This window comes from Phymastichus coffea, unplaced genomic scaffold (genome assembly GCF_024137745.1).
Source record: "Phymastichus coffea isolate CEN01 unplaced genomic scaffold, Cenicafe_Pcof_1.1 PCOF00205, whole genome shotgun sequence".
NCBI lineage: Eukaryota > Metazoa > Arthropoda > Insecta > Hymenoptera > Eulophidae > Phymastichus > Phymastichus coffea.
The window spans coordinates 65,106-87,899 of NW_026707016.1; the positions used below are offsets into that span (position 1 = coordinate 65,106).

Below are 22,794 nucleotides of genomic sequence, written 5' to 3' on the forward strand. Positions count from 1 at the left end.
CTAACATGCACTCATGTATTTTTTATAAATAATTTTGAATAATCAGTTACTATAAAGGTAGAAGAAAAAGGAACGTACACGTAAATATAAAAATACATCTGCATTCCATAAATCGATATATTTATTAAATTATTTTATTGTGTAATTCATAAATACATTCTTAGAAAACAAAAGGTTAGCGAATTGTTTATTTTAATTTTTTTCTTGATACCTCATTGAATTTTGAAGTTATAAATAATTTTAAATGAAATTAATCTAGTATTAGTCTCGAGAAACAAAAGTCGATAAGTAATCACTACATCAATATCACATAAATTATAAATAAAACTCAATTAAGCTTTTAAGAATCGAACAAACATTTTTGTAAAAACTATGGTGATTATGAAAAAGAGGAAAGTCTAAACTAGGAAAACAAAATTTTTAAATTATTTTTTTGGAAATTTCAAAAAAATAAAGTGAATTTTTGGCATAGATAGAATTGACGGAAATTTTGAGCATAGAAATTTGAATTTTCAGTCGCAAGTCTGACGTACGGATTTCATTGAAGGAACGTGCAATCTTTCGGCAATTGAAAATCATTCACGGTCATTCCAATTATATTAATCACTCAGATCAAATGATTTAGTGTATATACTAGGCGAAGGTTCCATCTCGTGTCGTCGTCGTCGTCGTCGTCGTCGTCGTCAGTGGCAAAGGAAAAAAGAAAGAAAAAAGAAGGGCCCGGAGAAGGAGAGAGACAGGCCGTTTTAGCGAGATTAAATCATCTCACCGGGTATCGGTGCCTCGACGCTGCTCGAAGAAAGAATGAAAGAGACGCGCGCGTGCTCGCCGAGAAAAGGGTCGATGTTAGTTTTAGCTGATTAAATTATTAAGCCGCGACGGGCTTGCACGACGGCCAAGATTCGCACAGCGATCCATTCCTTATATTAATCGACTCGAATGCTACTAGTCTTATAGATTTTTTTTTCACCTTCTTCTCTAGTATATATATAGTTCGTCGTCGCGACTCTACGTGGATAGTATCTAGCCTCTCTCATTAGACGATTAGTGTGTTATGTGAGAGAACGGGAATAAGTTCGTTTACTTGCTTTAGTTGGAATTCTTTGAAAAAGAATAAACAATGTCCAGGATAACGTTTATGCTTGAAAGGTACTATTTTATGTTATTGCCCAATTCAATACTATTCATTCTACTATATAAATTCCAACTTCTGCAGAGAGCAATCGTCATATAAGGACAAACGTAGAGTGTAACAATTACAAAACAAATCTCCCATAACCCATCCGCGATAAAATTTCTCTTTCTCTATCGTTCCCGCCGTCGTGCTTACCCGTGCGAACAAAGAAAGAGAGAGAAAGAGAGAGCGAGAGAGAGAGAAGCATTTTACGAGAATCGCAGCGCCAACTTTACAACGTCATGCAAATTCACCGCTGTAAATCCGTTATAATTGGCCTTTTCTTCGATATTTCTCTCGAATAAGAAAAAAAGCAAGAATAAACCTCGCTCTCTTTTCGCCCGCTCGACTACTACTACTATTAGCTGTGCGGGCGATCGGTGTACGCGCGGAGTAATTGTGTTTATAGCGTTTTGTATTCAATTTCGTGTAACTCGCAGGATGCAGTTGCTGCTGCGCGTCGGCCTTTCATTATGTATGCGGAATGCAAATTGGGGTGGCTGGATGCGACGCCGACGACGCCAATCGAGAAAAATTAATTAAAAAACGTCCTCCCGCTCCCTTATCGTCTGCCCGTATAGCGTCGCTGATCGCGGCTCCTCGCGCACGACGCAAAATTAGCGCGGCTTTAGATTAAAAATGCTAAACGCTAATTAGCTTGGGGATGCGTTTACGAGGCAGTTGCGACGCGACGCTACAATTTCTTTTTTTTTTCATCTACGAGGCTTTGCTTCTTCCTTTTCGGTTTTTCCCTTTTTCTTTTTCGCTCGGCTCTAAGTAGATCAGAGGCTCGAGATTGCTCTAGCAATTATGTCTAATTATTTTTACTTGATAAAACCCATTCATTTTATCATGTATCTTTCAAATATTCTATTTAGAGAACTTAATTACAACAGTTGATGGATTGGTGGATAACGTCTAGCTTCTTCTATTATATAAAAGAATAGAAATTGCCGAAATTCATTTCATTACTCAATCTGGTTTGTAGCAATGGACATACTTTTGAGGGCATCTTCAAAATACAGCAGCAGAATTTTATAGAATAAATATTCTAATGTATTTGCACGTTGAGCAATCGATTTATCGATTTATTTATCGCGACTTGTTATTACTTGGTATAATCACAAAAAAAATATAATATAGCGCGTCCACGATGAAATTTCTAACTTGGGTTTTCCCGCGATGCGAGCGTTTACATCAAAGAGCGATAAAAATTGCTTTATCAATTTTTACGATAATTCGTACACGATAATACTGTTGATCATTAAACTTATTTACAAGTTTTCCGAATACGACAATCGTTCGACAGCTTTCGACGCAGCCGAACTTCTGTTTCGAAAGTAAAAATCCTTTTAAAGCAGCGGCGATAAAAATCAAAATAAACTGTAGGTTGCTGTAAATCAAACTGAAATCGTTCGAAGCGCAGGCATCTCGCTCTCTGCTATGGAAATCGATGACAATCGATCTCGATTATCGGAGCACTCGATCGTGGCAGTGTGTGTATGTGCTGCGCGCATATGCACAACCTTTATTCGCCCCCCCCCCCCCGCCCCCCGCATCCTCGTCGGTACCCTTAATGCTAAAATATGAGTATTTAACCGTAGATTAAGGAAATAATAAGCCCGAGATAAGTTAATCCGGTGGGCCGACAGATAAGAGAAAGAAAGGCGCGCTAGTGGGGTCTTGTTCTCTCTGAAAACTCACTTGCAAAAGCGCGAGGGGGGAAGAGACATGTGTGTAAGGGAGAGTCGGATTCCCAGGGGACTTTCGAGAATCGATTCGGGATGGAAATCATTACGGCTAGATTTGAATGACTATCTTCGAATTTATCTTCTTATTCCAGCCTCGCTGCTGCTGCTGCTGCAGCTCCCGCATTCGTTTTATTGCATTTCCTTCGACTCGATTTTCTCTCCCTTTTATACTACACACGGCAATGTATATCGCACTCGCCAACTCTTTCATTTGTAAGTTGGTATTTTACGGCCTGTTCTGGAATATATAACAATAAATACGCGAAAACTGCGTCGACCATCGATGATTTAGTGGATGCCAGCAGTACGTACGTCGATAATTGAAACCAGTTATGAAACTTGCACGCATGCGCGCATAACGAACGAAAAACAGTCCGCCAGTTAGAAAAAAAAGGAACAACCGGATTCAATCAGACTGTCCGAGTCGCGGCGTTGTACCGTTCCGTACGCGCACAGCTTCCACGAAGATTCGCATATACGCGCGTCTGTGTGTACCGATGAAAAGGCGTCGTTAGTCGAAGGATTTTTTTTTCTATCAGCGGGCTTTAGCTGTTTCGCGGTGAAATACTGAAATACCGAGGTAATTAACGGTGTTTAGGTTTTACGAGCGACTTGATTATCAGCTCTGTACTTCCTAATGAGGATCGACGTTTGCTTTTCTTCTGCACGGTCGCTGTAGATTCATTGAAAAGTCGAAAGTTGAAAGACGAGTCCGTAGGCGCGAAAGGCGCCCGTGGGGTCTTGAGACCAGGCTAGTGCGAATCATCGTCGCCAAGCTGCTAATTGATAAAAGCAGAACAAAAGGGTCACACGCGGGATAAGCGAGTCGCTATTAGTCCTCGGGCAGGTAATTCCCACGGGAATTGGCATAACTGCGGTGGCGCGGGCGCGTCGAAAGCTCTCGCGCCAGGATATGCCTCCCACGAGGTGCGACTGAGTATGAGTATGAGTATATGTTGCGCGGCGCAACGCGGCCTCACGGGATCGTATCGGGGATCATCCTCTGGTGGGCGGCCGCCAGTCTGCTCTATGTGTTACGCGCAAAAATAAGGGCGATGACTCCCGCCGGATACATACGGGCGCCCTCGCCTCCGCGTATAATTATCCGTGGGACTCGACCTTGAACCACTGCCCTATCCCTCAGGACGCACGCGGAGGCCGCGCGCCCACGTCGTCTGCTGGGAATTCGACGAATGGCCAAGAATTCAATGCAATTTGCGCGTGTGTGACTGTAAACAAATGCTTGGAGTTTATGTTTGGGAATTGGTTCTAACTAAATACAAATAATTTCAATTTCATGAGTGAAACGTCCAAATTCGTAAAATTAACAACAATTCTTAGGGAAAAGTTGATGCTGCTTGGCTATTACGCGAAATCAATAGGGAACAGTACTGTTACATTCGGTAATGTTAATGGCTCTCATTATTGAAATTTCACCGAATCTTTGGAATATGAAGTGCCACTTGTAGTCAATATATTTTTGTGAAATTTACGATAATTCTAATAGTATCGTATTCCTTAACTTGTAGAGCTAGATCGCCTGAATGGATAGAAATAACAGTATACGTCGTACTCTTATTAATTAAGCAACTTTGCAAGCGATTGCTACTCCTCGAGTTTGCCGTATGGTAGAAATTCTACGTGAAAGTACATTTAATTAAGCCTTTATCCGATGAGCCTGATGTAACCAAGTGCTAAGAAAAATCGATTCGCAACTAATTGAACGGCAAACGAAAATTCGCAGCGCGCGCAGAGAGACGCTTTTATGACGTGCGTGCTCAAACAAAGCTGTATGCAGTTATATGCGCTGAGCACAACGCGCGTGGCGTAATTTGCGCTTGAGATAATTTTCAGTGTGAACGTCCAAGTAATTGACGAGCAAACAGGGCTAACGTTTTTGCTTGGCGTCGCGCCGAGGTGACACTGGATATATCTTGATTGCGAAATGTGACGAGATTCGTCAAGGATTGCAGTGCTGACCAGCAAGTAGGCCAGCAATGAACAAGGAACGATTAATTTTATTAAGAGACTTGAGCTAGTCTCGTTCCACGACAATGTAATTGGCCATTACAGACTCGTGCGCGTAAACACTTATGATAATTACTTTGGCATTACACCCTTGCATGACTTTTTATCATTAGGCTAGTAGCGTCTATCTTGCCTTTTTCTAAGTGATCGTGGTGAATGGATACGTCGGAATCGACGAATATATTTTGTTTGCCTGGGTATGATATGTGACCATCGCAAGACGGAATGGACTTTATTTATCATAATGGCTTAGAAGAGTTATTTCAACATATTTACAGTGTAATAATAATTTTCATGCTTTTTAATGATATACAGTTCTATCGAATAAAGTATGTAATTTAGTTTATATAATGTCACTTTTGATTTTAATTAGAATTTGAAATCAGTAGTTTTTTTCAATGAGAGCGCGATTTGCAAAACTTGTAAACGAAATACTAATCTCAAATAATGTTTGTTAGATAGTTCAATGTGACGTTGAGATGTGGTTCATTGTCAGATTTTTACTAAACGTTCAGTTTTTTGACAATTTTATACTCACATAATTGACGAGCCGTCATTCAACAACAAACTAAAGTAATCGACAAGATATGAAATAACAGAAGAAGCCAAACCACGTGTAAACCGCGCACAACAAGTCGCTTCTCCTTATGGTTTCCAAGTAGGCGTTGCTTGTCGCAGATCAAAGGAGAAAAGGAAGCCACATTTGCGATGCCATGCCATTTCATCCATTAATGCGACTCCGGCAGCCAACCCCACAAATGCTTCTGCTCGTGCAGGGCCGCTCGTCATTAAATAAAAATCAATCAGCAAAGGCCCTGCGCCGTAAAGAACGGCTTAGTGGGATTTGCCTTCACCGCCCATGAGGCTTAAGACGCATGTATAAGCGTAGCTCGCTTCTAGCGCTCCCTCGGCTGGCTGCCGCTGCTGGTACTACTAAATTACCTCTTGGTTTTTCGAACTTGCGGGAGACACCCCTCTCTTCGTCCTTCTTTTTTCACACGCAAGAGAGACAAGACAGAGTCTCTTTGTTTTCTCTGCGGTAGATTTGAAATCAGTGCTACGGGCTTCAAGATGAGTTTAAATTCATTTCAATGGGGGTACGATTGAGAATATATTTTATGTAGTATTCTAACTCGACCATTTATTTTAACTTATACTGCGTGCTCCACAAATTTAATCGATGAAATTTTATCGTTTTTTTATTGCAGGCAATTATGTACGAAGGTCAAGACAAGAATCCGGAAATGTGCCGAGTTCTCCTTACCCATGAAGTCATGTGCAGGTAAATATTCACTCTTAATTCAGACTTATTGTTACCGTTTCTTACCTGGTTATTCATTATCGTAGCACTATTATATTCTAAAATAAATATCATTCATTACTAAGTTAGTATCCAATTTTAAACCAGTCCCCATTCATCGCCTCCACTGTAATACGAAAGTTCGAAGCCCTTTAAAACGCTATAAAATGCCTCTCATCCACGTCACCGAAAAAAAAAACTCCGAAACAAACGAGGGCCATACGAGCGCCAAATCTCGGGGGACACAATTCTTTTTGTTTTGTAGTTTTCTTCGGAATACCCTCTAAAAATTTTTTTTCATCGTACGTACAAACCAGAAGGGGAGGGGGGCAAGCGAGAATCATCGAGGTTGTAAAGTGTGAGCAACGCACACATATGTACGATATGAAGGCAGGATGACAATAATTGACTGCGTTTTTTGTTTCAGTCGGTGTTGCGACAAGAAGAGCTGTGGCAACAGAAATGAAACGCCTAGCGACCCCGTCATCATCGATCGGTGAGTGCTGCCCGTTTTTTCACTTTTTTCACATCTTGTTTATTTTTCTCGAGTTTATTTGTCTTTCGTAAAAATCAAGACGTAAAAATAGCTGCGATAATTGACACGAGAGACGCAAACGATTGTTCACTCGTCAAAGTCATCAGCAGACCTAAAATCTCTGAAAAAGACCGCTAATGACCGTACAATCCAACTTCGTCATCGCAGTGGGACGAGGCATTGTCTTGGGAGATACTGCCTTAGCCGCATGTGCTTATGCTAGCGACAATATCAGAATAGGCCTCTGCACCCACAGATACCTAGGCGCGAAGCCCACTATTCCCATGAGACTCGCTGCTCTCTCCATTGTATATATATATGCGGAGATAACCGCGCGCGGATAGTAATGTGTCGCAGTGGCTCTCACTCAGTCAGCTTGTCCGCGATTAATTTTTATCGGGGAGAGAGAAAGAGAACTTTCCAATTAGTCTCGTTTCGTGAAAAACTCATTTTTTCTCCTCCGCTCGTCAATGTTTCGCGCACGCGTCCTGCGGTAACGCCCCTGATCCGTTCGGCGCGTGGCTCTGCGGTCGCGCGTATACTTTGCGCAATTGATATTTTACTGCGCGTTTCCTTTGATCGTTATGGTGCAGTTTCGGTGTAGGATGATAGTTAATTATTTTTATTTTTTTTTTTTCTGTGGGAAATCGAGATGACTACTACGATCGCAGTTCAAGATAATTATTCGTGGGTTTGAATCCGGCGTGCAATGGCGGGTCTGCAGTGTCCCCTAAAAAAAAATATTTCCCCATAATTGACACAGAAGTTAGACGATCGTATTCCCTAACATTTACACTACGGTCTTTGCTCGAACACTTAAAAAAGTGCACATAAAACACTGTAACGCTAACTATCGTTGAGCTTGCCCTTTGCCACGCGGAGCTAATAAATTTCTGGTCGCGCGCGCACGGTAGCAAAAGAGAGAAGAAAAGAGAGAGAGGGGGTTCAAGGGGAGTATCAATGCCTCTTTGATTGAGGTGCTCGTAGTTGGTTGTGACGTGTTCGCTCAGCCGTGTAGACCCACACGGAACAATGGCGAAATGATAGTTTGGTCTTACGCGCCCGCGCGACCGGCCTAGTTTGTCGTGTTATATGCGGGAGTTGACTTTTGTTGGATGTCATGCTCGTGGATTCTATACGTGCGTCCACATCGAGTAAACAGAGAGATTTTATTTGTGTATCGGTTGAAGATATGTCCAATTCCTTCGTTACGCGGATAAGGAGGGTCGTGCCAAAGGATACAAAAGTAATTTATTTTTAATCTTGATATTATGTACTTGAAAACTGTTAAAATATTATTTTCGTTTTATGTTTCATAATTTTCCTTCCGCAACAGCACTAATTGCGTCGACCAACTCGAGGAAAAATCTCTCTTGCAAAAATCTTCTACCGGCAATTAAACTTCAACCCTGCTTTCTTTTTTTACCTTGGTCGTTGAAGCACGGAGAGGAGCCTCGCGCGCGCAGCAGCCGCAAAGGAAAGCAAACGCCGGCGCGTTAAAACGGCGAGCGCGGAGCAAGTGCAGAGTCGGCGTAGTAGTCGGGCAGCGGCTACGAAACTCTCGGGGCGACCGAGCAATTAACATGCATAATTAAAGCGACATTGTCGCGGCAACGGTCAAGCCAACCAGCTCTCTCGCGGTACTCAATCCCCGTGAGAGAAGCTGTGAGATACTGGCGCCCGTACAGGTTTATATGATTATTACGGAAATCCTTGAATCGCCCTTCCCTTTTTTCGGCAGGACAACCCGATTGTCATTCGCCAGCTTGCTCGAGGCCTTCTTCGGCAGGTTTGCGAAGCAGACCTCGGCGTCGACTTCCCAAACTTTTTGTCCTCGAGTTTTGCGCACGGAGAATAAAAAAACAATAGTTTCTTTCTTTTCCGGAGAAATAAAAAATTCAACGCAACGATGCAACAATCAATCGTTATGGCTTAATTGATTGCTGGACGGACGGCATTGGCGGCGAGGGCAGGCTTGACCGACGTCACAATTGACAATCAGTCGCGCTTGTGGCAGTGATGCATGCAAATCTGTCGACTATGAACCGTTCGGGGGTGTCGGGTGTATGCGCGTTGGACATTGTGCGCGCTTTCGATGGAGCCCCCTGCCAGCGCTCGGAAATCAAGCGTTTCCTCAAGATTATCGATATACCATTTGTGAGTCGATACGCTTCGTGGATGAACGATTTACCAGACGACAGGTATAATTACGATCGGAATGTATACGCATCGGCGAGGCGAAAGAAAGAACGAATCGCCGTACATGCGAATCAGCGCGTGGATATTTTTAAGTGCCCGCGTCTTTTTCTCGCACCTATACGAAAAAACGTAAGAAGGGGGACACGTTCGATCAAAATGTATAATACATTTGACGGTCTGCTGCGTATGCGCGTGCATCGGCTTGGGCTCATATCGGCATAAGTTTTCCATTAGCCGTCGTCCGCGCGCACAGCTCAAATATCCAATACGGCATTCCGATTCCTAAAAGCTTATTGTTTTTTGGAATTCATGCTATATTGCCGCTGGCTTCTAATTGGCCCGAGAGTGTACTCTATAAATCGAGCTTCTGTTTGTTTGTTTTTTTTCCTTTCTTGCGACTTGGCGAGCAAGCGGGCGAGCTTGGAAATTGATTTATGTGAGAGTCAGTGCCGTTATATGTGATCGATGTAATTTTGCGGGCACTCTTGTTTCTTCCCTCTCATAATTGCGTCTCATTTGCGAGGGATTAATTTTTCTCCCGATTAATTTTGCGAAAAATAATTCTACTCAATTATTGTCAAATAGGAAAACCGAAAATAATTAGGCGTGCACACATGGGGGTTTTATTTTTCGTTTCAATTGCGTATGAATGTGTGTGTGTGTGTGTGTGTGTGTGTGTGTGTGTGTGTGTGTGTGTGTGTGTGTGTGTGTGTGTGTGTACAGGCTTCATCCCATATGCTACAGTCTCGAATGCGTGAGTGTGTTTTGATTTCCCTAATAGGCGCGTCAGACTGATGATGGAGAGAGAGAGAGAGGCACATACGAGGGTGCTGCCGTTATACTGCATGCTCACGTAATAAAACTTGATTTTCTAACATTCACTTTGTACATTTAAAGATTATTGTTCGCATGTAAATCAAGAGCTTTTCAAATTCTAACAAAAGATCCGTTTGTCGGTTTACTATTATGATTGTGATCAATTTTATTCTGTTATTTTTTTTATTGCTTTTTTTATGAACTCATTAATTATTCTAAGTTTAAATTGTGATTGCGCATAGTTAAAGAATCGTTGTCTATTATCATTCAAATGATTTTTTAAGTTTTTGATCTAGTACCGTTAGATGGAATTTAAAAAAAAAGTTAACAGAGTAATAGCCCACCCAATGATTAAAGAGTATATCTAGCGATTGACTAAAAATCATTTTCTAGAGAAGATCTTCTATCTTTCAAAACCGTTAATACCACCATTTTAGATGTAATATCGGCAGAGGATTCCAAATGTGTAGCATTCATAGAAGATTTTTGATCACGAAGAGCGTAATATCATGCTATCATGACGCTCATGTTGTAACCTTGTCTTTTCTTTTCGATAAGAATCCAACTTTGCATAACCGCAAAATAATCCAGACAAAAAGCAGCTCCTCGATAGCCCTCTGCTTGCTCTCGCTATCTTTCTTCTAAGCTAACGCCGTACTTGCGCGTATTTACTTCGGAAAATGCGGATAGCAAAAGGACATTTCAAGCGTCGTATCGTGCGAAGTAAAGGGTAATTCTCGACAGGTGGGGCGCGAAGAGAAGGAGTACGAGCTCGAATAACCGTAAGGGAACGAGCTTAAGATTTCGCTGCACCCAAAGGAGGCTCCTGGGTGTCCTTCCGGCATAGCATACTGCCGCAAAATCGTGCTGCCTTAGCCCTGAAAGAAACTCAAGGGATCCGCCAAAGAAGCCTGTGCGGTTTTCAAAGAGTTTTCCGCTGCGATATAAGACAAGAAACAGTCTTTCACTAACGGCTCAGAGAGAATATTATTTTCATTCCGCAATCGACGCGAGGAAATTCAATTTTCGCTGTCGATCGAGGAAAAACAAGTAGAGGAAAAAAAAGAAGAGCCGATAGTGCCCGCGCAGCAGAGCTGTAACTCTCACCGAAAAACTCGAGAGAGCAGTGACTTTTCGCCAAGGATATCCGGATTCCCTTTCTCTTTCTCTCTCCGGGTTGCCTTATCTCGACGCCTCTCCTCTCTCTCTCTCTCTCTTCCTCTCTCTCTCTCTCTCTCTCCCTCTCTCTCTCTCTCTCTCTCTCTCTCTCTCTCTCTCTCTCTCTCTCTCTCTCTTGCACAGAGTTGTTGGAGTGGGAAGCGATCGGCTTAATGCATATTGATGCGCTCCAAGCTAAGTGAGTGAAAAATCGCCATCGATCTACTCCCCCTTCCTCTCGGATTTTCTCTTTTTCTCTTTCTATTCTTGTGCTTTTCCATTTTGGCGCGTGCCAATGTTGTCTTGCCACCTTGGAATACGAAGCTTCGAGGTCTCTTTTTTTGTGCCGTTGCGCGTATATCGAATCGTTTGTTGTCTTTTGTAATCTTAATTCCTGAGGGAAAGTAAACCAGACCACGACAGGTTTGTTGTTTTTTAGAAAATTCAGACCACTCGTTGATTGCTCAACGTTGACAAAAAATACAATAGCAAACCGTCTACTGTACTGCTATAAAACTAAAAAGCACCTTATTTAGAATTGAAAAAGCACGCTCATAAAAGCTGCTCAGAAACCAAAACATAATTATACGCACCAAAAGAAGCACGCAATCAAACCAAGTCGTTCTCTCTCCCTCTCTCTCTCTCTCTCTCTCTCGCCTTCTGTGCGAGTATCAATAAATCGTGTCGTAGAGTCGAGGATAGGTACACACACATGCACATACACACAATCGAAGACGCGTCTACGTCCTCTCGAAACATAAAGCAAAGCGAGATCGATTTCGCGCGGGCGAATGCCATTTGGAGTCATCCAGCGTGTCTCAATCCGGGACGAGTCACCCTTCCAGCCATCGACGAGCCGTGACGCCTGGCATCTGCTCTGCCATCCAATGCTCTATACTCGCCCACCGACCCCTGCAAACAACAGCGAACACTACCGCCTGCTTTGCGGATTTTTGGCTTGGAAGCTTGTGTTTGTTACTTCTTTTTTTCACTTGGTTTTCAGTCGATCAATTCATCACAGTGATTGAAAAATCATGTAAACCAATTACGATGTCGTTACTTTTCCAGTTTTCTCTTGTTTCTTAAAAAACCTTGTACATCAACTTGATTTTAAGATGCAACTCAATGAAAATGTATCTCTTTCCCGGTGTATCTATAGCTCTTCTACAACCTCCCACTGAGAATTTCTATAGGAATTCTCTCGGATATTCCGTGGTTTCCGAGCTGAACCACATCAGCTTTCCAAACGATTTCACCTGGTAATAGGCTGAAAATGCTCCACGTCTCTCGAGTGGCATGCGAACGCTTTCGTTAACTTTATTTAAGTGATTCCTGCATCAAATCATTTTTCTTAAATAAAAAAATCTCTATCGCTTACCGAAGCTGTCTAATTGTATAAAGTGTACAGAATGCCAAGGTAACCGAAGCATGAAGTGCACACGAGCGTACTGGATGGTCTGTTTATTGCGATAAAGGATGAAGAAGAAGCGCCTGTGGAAAGGGTGCAAAACACATAAGAGGGGAAAGGGATGAATGACATCCCGCGCGGCACACTGGAAAATAGCTTCGTCTGCCATATGTCCATACCAACGCTTCGTTATCGCTGACGCAAAAAGAGAGAAAGAGAGAGAGAGATCGTGCGAATGGTATGCCAAGTGCGGTTGCAGATAATTTTATCGGTTATGCGCTTACTTGATGCTTAGCTAGAATGTACATTCGAGTGAAAGTTTTATATTTATGAATCCTCATACTTCAGCCAAATGTCATAAAGTAATAGTTATCTGCATACTTGTCTGAGTAGTAATTCTTTGTTTTCTTCATTATGTTATAGTCGAATGGAATTCATAAAGTAATATTTATGTCTGATAATTAAATAGATTCAACTGATTGATGACATAAATTTGCTTTGAAGCTTCGTTTTCGTTAATCATTCAAGCTTTTAACGATACACAATCATATATTGTACACTTCAAAGTTAAAAATATTATACTAAAAACATACTTTCAAATATCGAATCGTGATTATTTACCAAAACGTTTCATTCTGTAAAACAAAACCGACAGAAACGACAAGATCCGATTAATTGCACTCGATCCAATACTTGTATAAATAAGAACGTATACAGAGGGACACGTACAGAAATGTATTATACGAAAAATACACATAGAAACAAGTTAGACCCTCAAGCGCGTGCACCATCAATGACAAACAAACCCCCGAAAAAAATAAAGAATAAGAAATTCGGACGAGCGTTGCAGACTCGTGCGATCGCGCCCTTAGCCAAGCATCAACGAAACAGGTGGTTACCGGTGCCCGCGGGGGCCACTTCAAGAGTCGCGTGGCCAACTCGATTACTCGCAGCATTGTTCACTATACACGCATTTATAGGCGCGTGCGCATGCTTTTTCTTTTGTTGTTCTGTCTCTCCTCTCGTGTACTCGAGATTCGATTAGGACATGGGCGCGAGTGTCACATCAGGGTTTTACAAGGCCGATGCTTTTGTCATCTTCTCCTCATTGCTGCGTGTGTCTGTCAGTATATAGGATTAGACGAATAGTAATCTCTGATTGTAAAGCGAATTTTAACGTGAAGAGGTATAGTATTTCAGTGTTGTTTTTTAATGCAGTGGGAACTTGATATCGTCGGTGAATTTTTAATGGCTTTTTGTTGAAAACGTACACGCGTTAACGGCAACACTTCAATCGAGTACATTCTCTCTCGCCGTAGCAATCAGCACCCCATGTACGCAAACAAGCATCGTGAACTAACTCGATCCCCGTTAGTCTGCCACATTCCGAGCTGTCGCTGTGTATCTCTCGTATGCCCTGCACTAGTTGCCTTGCGAAAGCTGTCAGTCAGACATAATTACATTGGAATTTCACGTCGCGCCTCCTTCTTGTAAGGAAAGGGTCAGAGGGTGTCTTGGCAAAAAAAATGTATAAATGGAAAAGGAAAGAAAGTGCTGGCCGCACTGGCTCTACATGCAAATTTATCCTCTCTCTCTCTCTCTCTCTCTCTCTCTCTCTCTCTCTCTCTCTCTCGGGGGAGTGGAACGTTATCCTCAGGGGGAAGTACGTATACGCTAAGAGCGCTTCCTTGTACTGTCACTCTACTCTCTGTGCCTCTCTTTTGCCGACGATCAATCGCATAAATCTCGACGAGGTCGATCGATCCTTTCTCTCTCGTCACAGAAGCATGCAAGGGACGACGAAATGCTTATGCAGTTTCGAAGCGACGAGAGTCTTCAGAATGGCCTTGAGGATTAAGATGTTCCGAAGGACGTAGGATATTATTCCGAAGAAAGGTTCGAGCATGTTATATAAGAGATGAGTTCGTACGGTAATGTTATTTCGAATAGGAATTTTTAAATCGGATTTCACCAAGTATGGATTGCGAAGGATAACATTTACTTATCAAAATATCATCATCAAAAGTTATAACTCATAAAACGGATTTTAATCATAAATCGAGTTTTAATGGTTGGTGCTTTACTGTAACCCAATCAACCGTAAATCGTAAGTAACCACTGTAAAAACTACTCCCAGGACTGCTAACTGTACACACAAATCCAACGCTGACGAAATACACGTATAGAAATGGTTAACGAGATATATGCACGGTAAGCGCCTATATAAGTTACTCGTCTTGTTGGCGTCGACACGTCGTCGATCGTGATCGCCTTTCGTTAGTTCGCGATTCCGTGGAAGTGAAAAATTTTTCACTAAAAATCCCTCTAGCAAGGCACAACGTACGGCAGGCGAATAAGTCACAGTTTGCGAGAGGTGGACACGCTGGTAGAGAGAGCCGCGCGGGTTCGGGTTGCTATGGCAACCATATGGATTGATCCGAGCAAATATCATCTCTCCCAAGAAGACGCCCGAAAGAATTGCCGGATTTCGCGGAGGGGCGGGGAGGGGGGGGGGGGGGGGGAAAGCGAGAGAAAGAAGAATGGCGAGGGCCGAGTGAAAAAAAGAGGGACGACGGCAGGTATAGAGAGAAAGAGAGCGAGAGAGAGAGAGAGAGAGAGAGAGAGAGAGAGAGAGATGCGGGTGTACGCTTCGAAAGTCGGTGCTTTGTAAAAACAATTTGAAATCTTTCTCTTTCTCTTTTTTTTGTCCCCGAATTGTTTCCTTTTTCCAGTGCACGAATATATTTTTTCGTTGTGATCTGAATAATGGATTTTTAAAATACGTCGTTTATAAAAAATTCATTTTCATACCTGAAAAACAATGTTCACCTCTAATTAAAATACGAAAGCATCCAATAACGGCAAGAAACGTAGTACACGGCGAGTGAGAGACAGAGATCGGTAAATGGAACTCGATGATCATCGAGCATCATACTTTATCATCGAGTCTACCCAACCCCTGCACTCTCTCTTTTTTTGCTGTTGATTCACTCTACAAATCGCGAATCAAATAAGATTGGAGGCAGATATAATATCGTACAGGTTCTCTTCTCTTCATTCCACTATTGGATGCTATGCAGAATTGACGCTTTTTCCAAGCTTATTTTTCGATTCGATTTCCCGCTGGGTGGCATTCGACAATCATCATTAATATGCTCATTTTTTGCCATCGAACGATTCATCTATTCTGTCATAACGAGTTGGTGCGAATCGTCCGGAGTCACAAGCTAACCCACATCCGAAAAGTATTGTTTATCTTTGTCCAGAGGCGTAGTGAGAGCAAGAAGGCGAGTAACCTTGGCGGTGGATAGGATACGTAGGTACGTGGGGAGTTAATAGGACGCCTCTGGAGAACACTCTTGGGCGGAAAGACGGGTAAAGCGCGCGAGTGAGCGAGAGGAGGACGATGAGTGATTCAGTGCGCGTCACTCTTCTTCTTCTCCGTTCTTGCGGACTTGATTTCCGCGCGCGCGTGGATCGATCGCGCGATTAAGGGCCGAGGTCTGTTTCGTGTTGCTGCTTCTGCTGGTCTTTCTTTTTCTCTCGCGCGGCTCCTTTATACGTGTTTTGTTCCAGGCTAAAGGCTACGACGATTGGATTACGCTTTTTAACGATTCTTAAGTGTGGCGTTCCATACGAGCGCGACAGAAAAAAAAAACTACGTGACTCTCTCTCTCTCTCTCTCTCTCTCTCTCTCTCTCTCTCTCACTCTCGCGTGGTTAATTGAATTAAAGGTTAAGTGCGTGTGATCGATTTCTAAGTTTGTAAATGGCGAATGTGGAACGTTTTTTTTCGATGCCTAAAACAGGTGAGAATCTAGTGCGAGATTAGTCACGCGCTGCGCATAAACAGGTACGTCTGATACGTGTGGCCACTGCGCAATGTGTGCTTTGTAGGCATAGCAGGTAGATAATAGTCAATGACAATTTCAATTGCACAACTGTTCTATTCGAAAAAAAATCTTCACCCGAGGCATATAATGACCCCTGCAAAGCAACATAATTACCGTGTTCGATCTATGTAAGCATAAAACGTGGATGTAACAGGACAGACTAATTAAGAAATCCGGAAGTGTATCGGCAAAACAAAACCAAGCTCCAACAAAGCTTTCCGAATCGCAGCATCGTTTAGCTATTCCCGCTCTCTCCCTCTCGTAATCTAATCTGCATACGAATGCGTACAATCATTCGCGGAGTCTTCGTATAAGCTAAAAAGCGGCAAAAGATCTCATAGCCGAAGGAAAAGTCGGTCTCTCGTTGCAGAGCGATCGACGGGACGTCAGTCTAACCGGACCACCCATCGACGCGCGTCCATATAAAGCCCTCCGCGGAACGCTCTCTTCGTTTTCGTTTTTTTTCCTTTCTTCATACGCTCGTGTGCGTGTGTATATGTATCTATCGCGAGATCCGCCGCGTACATATACCTATAGGTTTCTTGCTTCAATGCGCGAGAATTATAAATTAAGCTATTAAACGCTTGTCCTGTGCCGCTTGTTTAACGTTTTTTTTCGTATCGAGCGACGATGGGAAAAGCCAAGATTGCCGTTCGCGTGTAGTTCGCTAGAGCAGCTAATTAAATTAGCATAAAAAGTTGGCGATTTTTTGACATCCGAGCGCCCGTGAAAAGCTCTCCAGTAAACCAGTGCGGGAAGGAAGCGAAGTTTGAGGGCGACTTCGGAAAGTCTCAATGAGGCGTGTAATGCCATTAAAGCCGAATCTTATTACCTACCTCGCGCGATGCTGCTCTGTAATTAAGATACGATTAATTCAACGCTCTCTTGAGCACCACACGAAAAGCGCGCCTTCGCGAGCTTCGACTGCTCTACGCTCTTTGACTGTCTATCCGACTCGGGCGAGATGTCTGGCATTCTGGCACATGGAATGAGATACTAAACAGAGCAACCTCATTTTTCGCTTCGACTCTGGTTTCTTTTTTTTTGCCTCCGCCCCACGCACTTCATTTCACGCGCGCGGTACGTCTTTAGTAACTTTTTACGGATTGACCATCTAAAAAAGTATTTGGATTGATAAGATTATGCTTATATGGTGAAAGAATGCACGGCATCCCATCGACGATATTCAGAGCGTTTGCTCATTGAAATTTAATCGCGCAGTTTTCTAATCGCCAAGAGAGTATTTTTCAGTCTGTCGAAAATTAAAGCATCGTCCATTATCCGTAATCCCGCACGCGTGCACTACGTTCGCTTACGCGACCATAGAGTTCGAAGCCGAAAAAAAAGGAAGCTCTCGCACGCACTTTCCGAAAGGAAAAAAATCCCGCGTATCCTGGACATTCGAAAAGAGCATAAATCAAACAACATTTACGGTATGAAAAGAAAAAAATCCTAAAAACACACCGGTAGCGCAGCACAAGCAGTACTAGCTGACGATATATCCCCCCGTTGGCGAAAAAAAGTGCTCGCATTCTCGTGCGCCTTGGCCTCGGGGCCCGTGAATAAATACGGTTAGCCAGGCGTACGTATATACGTAAGTGCCCCGGGGCGACCATCTGTGCCTAGCCACGTGGACTGCTACTGCCAGTGAGAGAGAATGAGAGAGAGAGAGAGAGAGAGCGAGAGAATACATTAGCGGTAACGTACGAGACGTCTTATTAGCGAGAGGGATGGATTTTTCTGGTACGAACAACGAGGGGAAAAGAGAGAGAGAGAGGCTATTCGTTTTTCAACTTGGATATGGTAATTGAATATCTTGATTGGCGTTCTAGTATGCCCTTGTGCTATCGCTTTGAATTATTATTATATATACGAGAGACTTGACATATCAATAACACTATTTATTTATGGACTTGAGAAAACAGAAATATCGATTGAGTTACTAATGAGAATATATCTCTTCTGAAGTTTTGCGCTAAGTAAGAGTAATATTGAGTAAAACATTTTGGAATAAATTGCCGTAGACGACTAGCATTTTTCTGAAAATGACAATACAAGATGCGAGTATACGAGAACTACAACTCTACGCGTGCAGGAAAAGTTATCGAATGTAAATATCATCTGCCCGTACGCGACGACGTGTAGAAAAACTCGTGGCCGCGGAAATGCTAAATTCTCAAATGGTAAAAACAATTAACTTTTTATTGAGCATCAGACGCAATCTCCGCACTCGTAAGAGGAAGGACCAGCCCTTCAATAATGATCGCCAAGCGTAACTAATTAGCAGCAGCATTAATCAAGATAGAAATCGCAAGAACAATGAAGCCACACGAGTTTATCTGAGCTTTGCCGCGTGACTAATTCGCGCCGATTTTCGAGTGCGAGCTGCCGCATGCGCCGCTGCTGCTGTAGATGCGATCATCTGGCGGCCGTAAAAGTGAGCGCTACATGCAGTAGTCGGGGGGCGGTGCCGAGGGGGCGTCAGGTTACCGACTGCGCATTTTTCGAGTAACTTACGTAGCACACATAAGCACGCGCACGCAGACTCACGTTCCGAAAAGTCGTACCGCGTGAGAAAAGTAGGCAATGTCCAGTTACTTTTTTGAAAAATAAGCAAGAGAAAATCATTTATAACGATGGTAGGAAAAATAACAGCCTCGGCGATAAATTATTTTTGACGAGCAACGCTGTTATAGCCCTACTCAAGTATGAGCGCGCGCGTCCCCTCGAGTTTCTTCTCTCTCTCTCTCTCTCTCTCTCTCTCTTTCTCTGTATCTCGAGTAGAGCACGCCTACCCCAAATTGCCAATTTTATCGATAATACGAATCTGGTAATTCGATAGAGATATAATGCAAATTCGCTTAATTGTTCTCGTTGCCATTCGGGGAAAGAACACTAACGAAGTCACTGCGTGGCTGGCTGATTGCTCTTGTAGGCGAAAGGAGCATCAGCAGTTTTACTTTATTCATACGATTAGCTTTTCTATATTGTTACACATTCTACTGTCATTATTCGATGATCAAGTAAAGAAATCTCAAATCAATAAATTTATTATTTTTGAAACCAAATAATCATGAAAATAGATAAAATGAAACATAAATTTATAGCTAAATCAGCAACTAGATGGGTACTGGGATCTTTCGAACTCTGTACAACTATAATAGCTGGTACATAAAAAATTATTCATAACCACACCTACTTTCAAATAAATTTAACAATAAAATTTTCTATGCGGAATCTGAAGATAAGTGTGTAGTCAATCTGAAATAAAGTAGTTTTACTAGTATGTGACTTTAATTATTATATGAAATAAGTCGTATACAGTTATCGATATAGTTTACATAAAAATCCAATAAAATATTCCTTATATCTATTTCAGATCGGCTGATATTTAAAATCAGATTGAATTAAATAAATTAAAAAAATGAAACAATCGTCATAGATGTAATCAATAGTAGATATATATATAATATAGTAAAAGCAATACTATCCTAGTATAAACATTCGCAAATCCTTTCAAACATACAAATCCGGCGAACGCGTAAACACACCAGCAGCAAAACGCATTTAATAATAATGAGGGTACATCTCACGCCTATTGGAATATCGAGCAGCAGCCGCACACACATACATACAGGGGAGAAAATCGCTTGGCTATTGTCCTCGCTTACATGTACATGGTTCAGACTATCTTTTTGTCTCCCGTCAGCCGTCTAGATTGAGTTCCCTTTTTTTGGCCAGATGGCTCGAATTTACTTTCTGAGCCCTTTACACCTTTTCGCTCAAAAAAACATAAAAAATAAAATAAAATAATAATAGTATTAATAATCGTCTATTTTTTAGAGTGACTCGATATATATGTGTGTGTGTGTGTGTGTGTGTGCGCGCGCGCGGGCGTGTAGGTAAGGAGTGGAAAAATTTATCGGTTTCCTAAAGTGCGCATCAAATGTCACGCGATATCCCATAAATTTTGAAGAGTGTGCAAAAGCTATCTAGAGCGAGCATGGAATTTATGAAACGCAAATATTTTGTTTCCCGATTTCATGCTCTTGCACCTTTATCGTTTTATATTTCCTCGATAAAATGTACCTGTAAAACAATGTTCAATGTAAATGGTTGAGTAATTGACGGCATTGAAACGCACTATTCAATAGTTGATTAAGTAGATTCAGTAAACAGAGCTAGATGTCGCTGCACGAAATTCAAGAGAATCATCAACGTTTTACTTATTTTTTTATAGATTGAAAGCTTAAGTTAGTCTTAGTTGAAACGTTGTATTTCCATTGCAGTAGTGTAATCAGCTGCATACTACCTATTATTTTTATTGAAAATAAATCTCTTTTATGTTTTTATGATGAATAAAATCTGAAAGAACATATTATATTCAACTATATAATTTTAAAATTGAATAAAAAGTACTTGCAAACTAATAAAATAAACATCAAATACACCTGTCGGCTTATAGATGATCAAAAGGCAATCGGCACGTGTGAAACGCTCGTCTAACCCTATCGTAATGTCAAGTGGCCGTTTAAAGGGTTGAGAATACCTATTAGCATGCGTTCGCACGAGCCAGCCGTTTTCTTGTTGTTTTTCGCTCGAAAACACCCGAACGATTCTGTGGTTACTCTACGAATACAATATATTCACCCTTATTTCGTATACGCATTACTAGCGACCCACGCACGCGAGCCACTTTCTCGTCGAGTAATTAAACGCGATACGTGTCTATATATACACTCGCGTTAATAAGTTCAACATATATGTTGATTAAAAATGAAATAATTGCACTTTTTTTGTACGCGCACCATTTGATTTTGAACCTTCATCGTTGTTTAGTTTGATGAATCGTAAATAAATGAAGATAATGTTAATGCTATCTTTTGAAAAATATCTATGTAACAACGTGAAACAGTAAATAACTGAATATTAAAAAAAACGTAATATATTTGCCAAAATCATAAATGCAGCATAAATGTTTTCAAAAATTAATTCCCGAGACTTCCAAACTCGAGTGTATGCTTATAGAATATAATTACCTCACGACATGCGCCACACCCGCGATAGTACATCGCGTGACAGTCCAAAGCGCGCTCGTACACAATTTTCTAAAGAATTAGAATGGATGCGCAGCTGCTTTTACGCCGATCAGATCGCCAGCGATAACCAAGCGAACGCTAAATAAGAAAAAAGAAAAGAGAGAGCACAACATACAGTGAGCGGATGACTTGTCGAGCGGTCATTACGTGTTTCGGTCATCACTAGTGTTTGGGTAATAATTAAAAGTTCATTGACTTCTCTGTGTTTTAATTTGAGAATAATCAAATGATATTAAAATCATCGTGGATTTTCTGTTCGTGGAAAAAGACTTTTTTTTGGAATACTTCGTTAACCCTCTGCCAAGAAATTCGTCGCGATCATTCGATTGCGCACTCACTGAAATCTAATAGTCTATCGAACGTCAGCGTACTGTAGTTTTTTGATTGGCTAATCCGGCCTAATCTAATCGTTCCCTCTTGTCAAGGGGCTAGAAAGTACCAGGGAAGTAGGTTTAGCATCGCGTACACGGCCGCTCAGGCAAAGATTCGATTAGGTTGGGCTTCGCGATTTTTCGCTGCTGCTGGGGTTTGCGTAGCTCTACTCGTTAGGGTTTCCTATTTTCTGCCGATTGGCCGAGTTCGTCGTCGATGTTGAGCGTTTCACTGCGCTTGTTCTTTTGCATTCGAGATTTCATTGTGATTTATCGAAATGGCGCATCGTTTGAAACAAAATTACGAAAACATGACTAAAACGAGTAAATTCTTCGTCAAGCGATTAATGTGTATAAGACATTAATTATAGGGTGGAAAATCTAGCGTGGCAAATCCGAATGCCCGGCAAAAACAAAACAGGCGTCTAGGAGTGATAATTCCATGCTCACGCACACAGAAAAGCACAGCAGCACAGCAACAGAATAGGAGTGAGACGCGGATAGTCTCGGGGCGCGAGAATATAGACGTCCGACACACCCCTAAGAGGGAGAGACGGTAGATATCTGAGAACGGGCGCGAGAACCTACGCGTATATACATGTATTCGTATATGTGTGTATAGCGAGGGTGCATACATTGCCACCCCTTTGTCCCTCGCACAAGCTTCGTCTTTATCTATACTACTACTTGCTCTATCCTACTCTGCTCTCTGTGTATACTTGTTTTTAATGCGTCTCCGTCTCGGTTTTATGCCTTTTCGCGCTTTCCTTAGCCCGCCTTCCTTGTTCCTTAGCTTTGACTCTTGCTGGCTTCTTCGTAATCTGTAAATTCTTTCCTTATGATTTTTAAGGGGACTCGCGATTATAGAATTAAATTACGCAGTAATTGAATAATGACAAAGCTTACTTTGAGATATTGATTTGCAAGTCTAGCATTAGTTGGAATTCATGTAAAACTTTCCTTTTGACCAGCTTGAAAATCACAAGTTATTACTTTATTATAACAACAAATTTTTACAATTGACTATCAAAAATTACTAAAATTTATTCCAAATTAGTTTCAA

At 41.8% G+C, this 22,794-nt stretch overlaps 1 protein-coding gene across 3 annotated transcripts in view; it reads left to right on the forward strand.

Annotated features, from left to right (window-relative positions):
• The window catches only part of LOC131673920 (transcription factor collier), a 59,122-nt gene that overhangs the window by 12,962 nt on the left and 23,366 nt on the right, over positions 1–22,794 (forward strand). For all 3 annotated transcript variants that reach the window (XM_058952313.1, XM_058952312.1, XM_058952311.1), the window contains exons 5-6: positions 6,162–6,235; positions 6,681–6,749. In XM_058952313.1, coding sequence (XP_058808296.1) covers positions 6,162–6,235; positions 6,681–6,749 — 143 coding nt within the window. The remainder of the gene's footprint in view (positions 1–6,161; positions 6,236–6,680; positions 6,750–22,794) is intronic.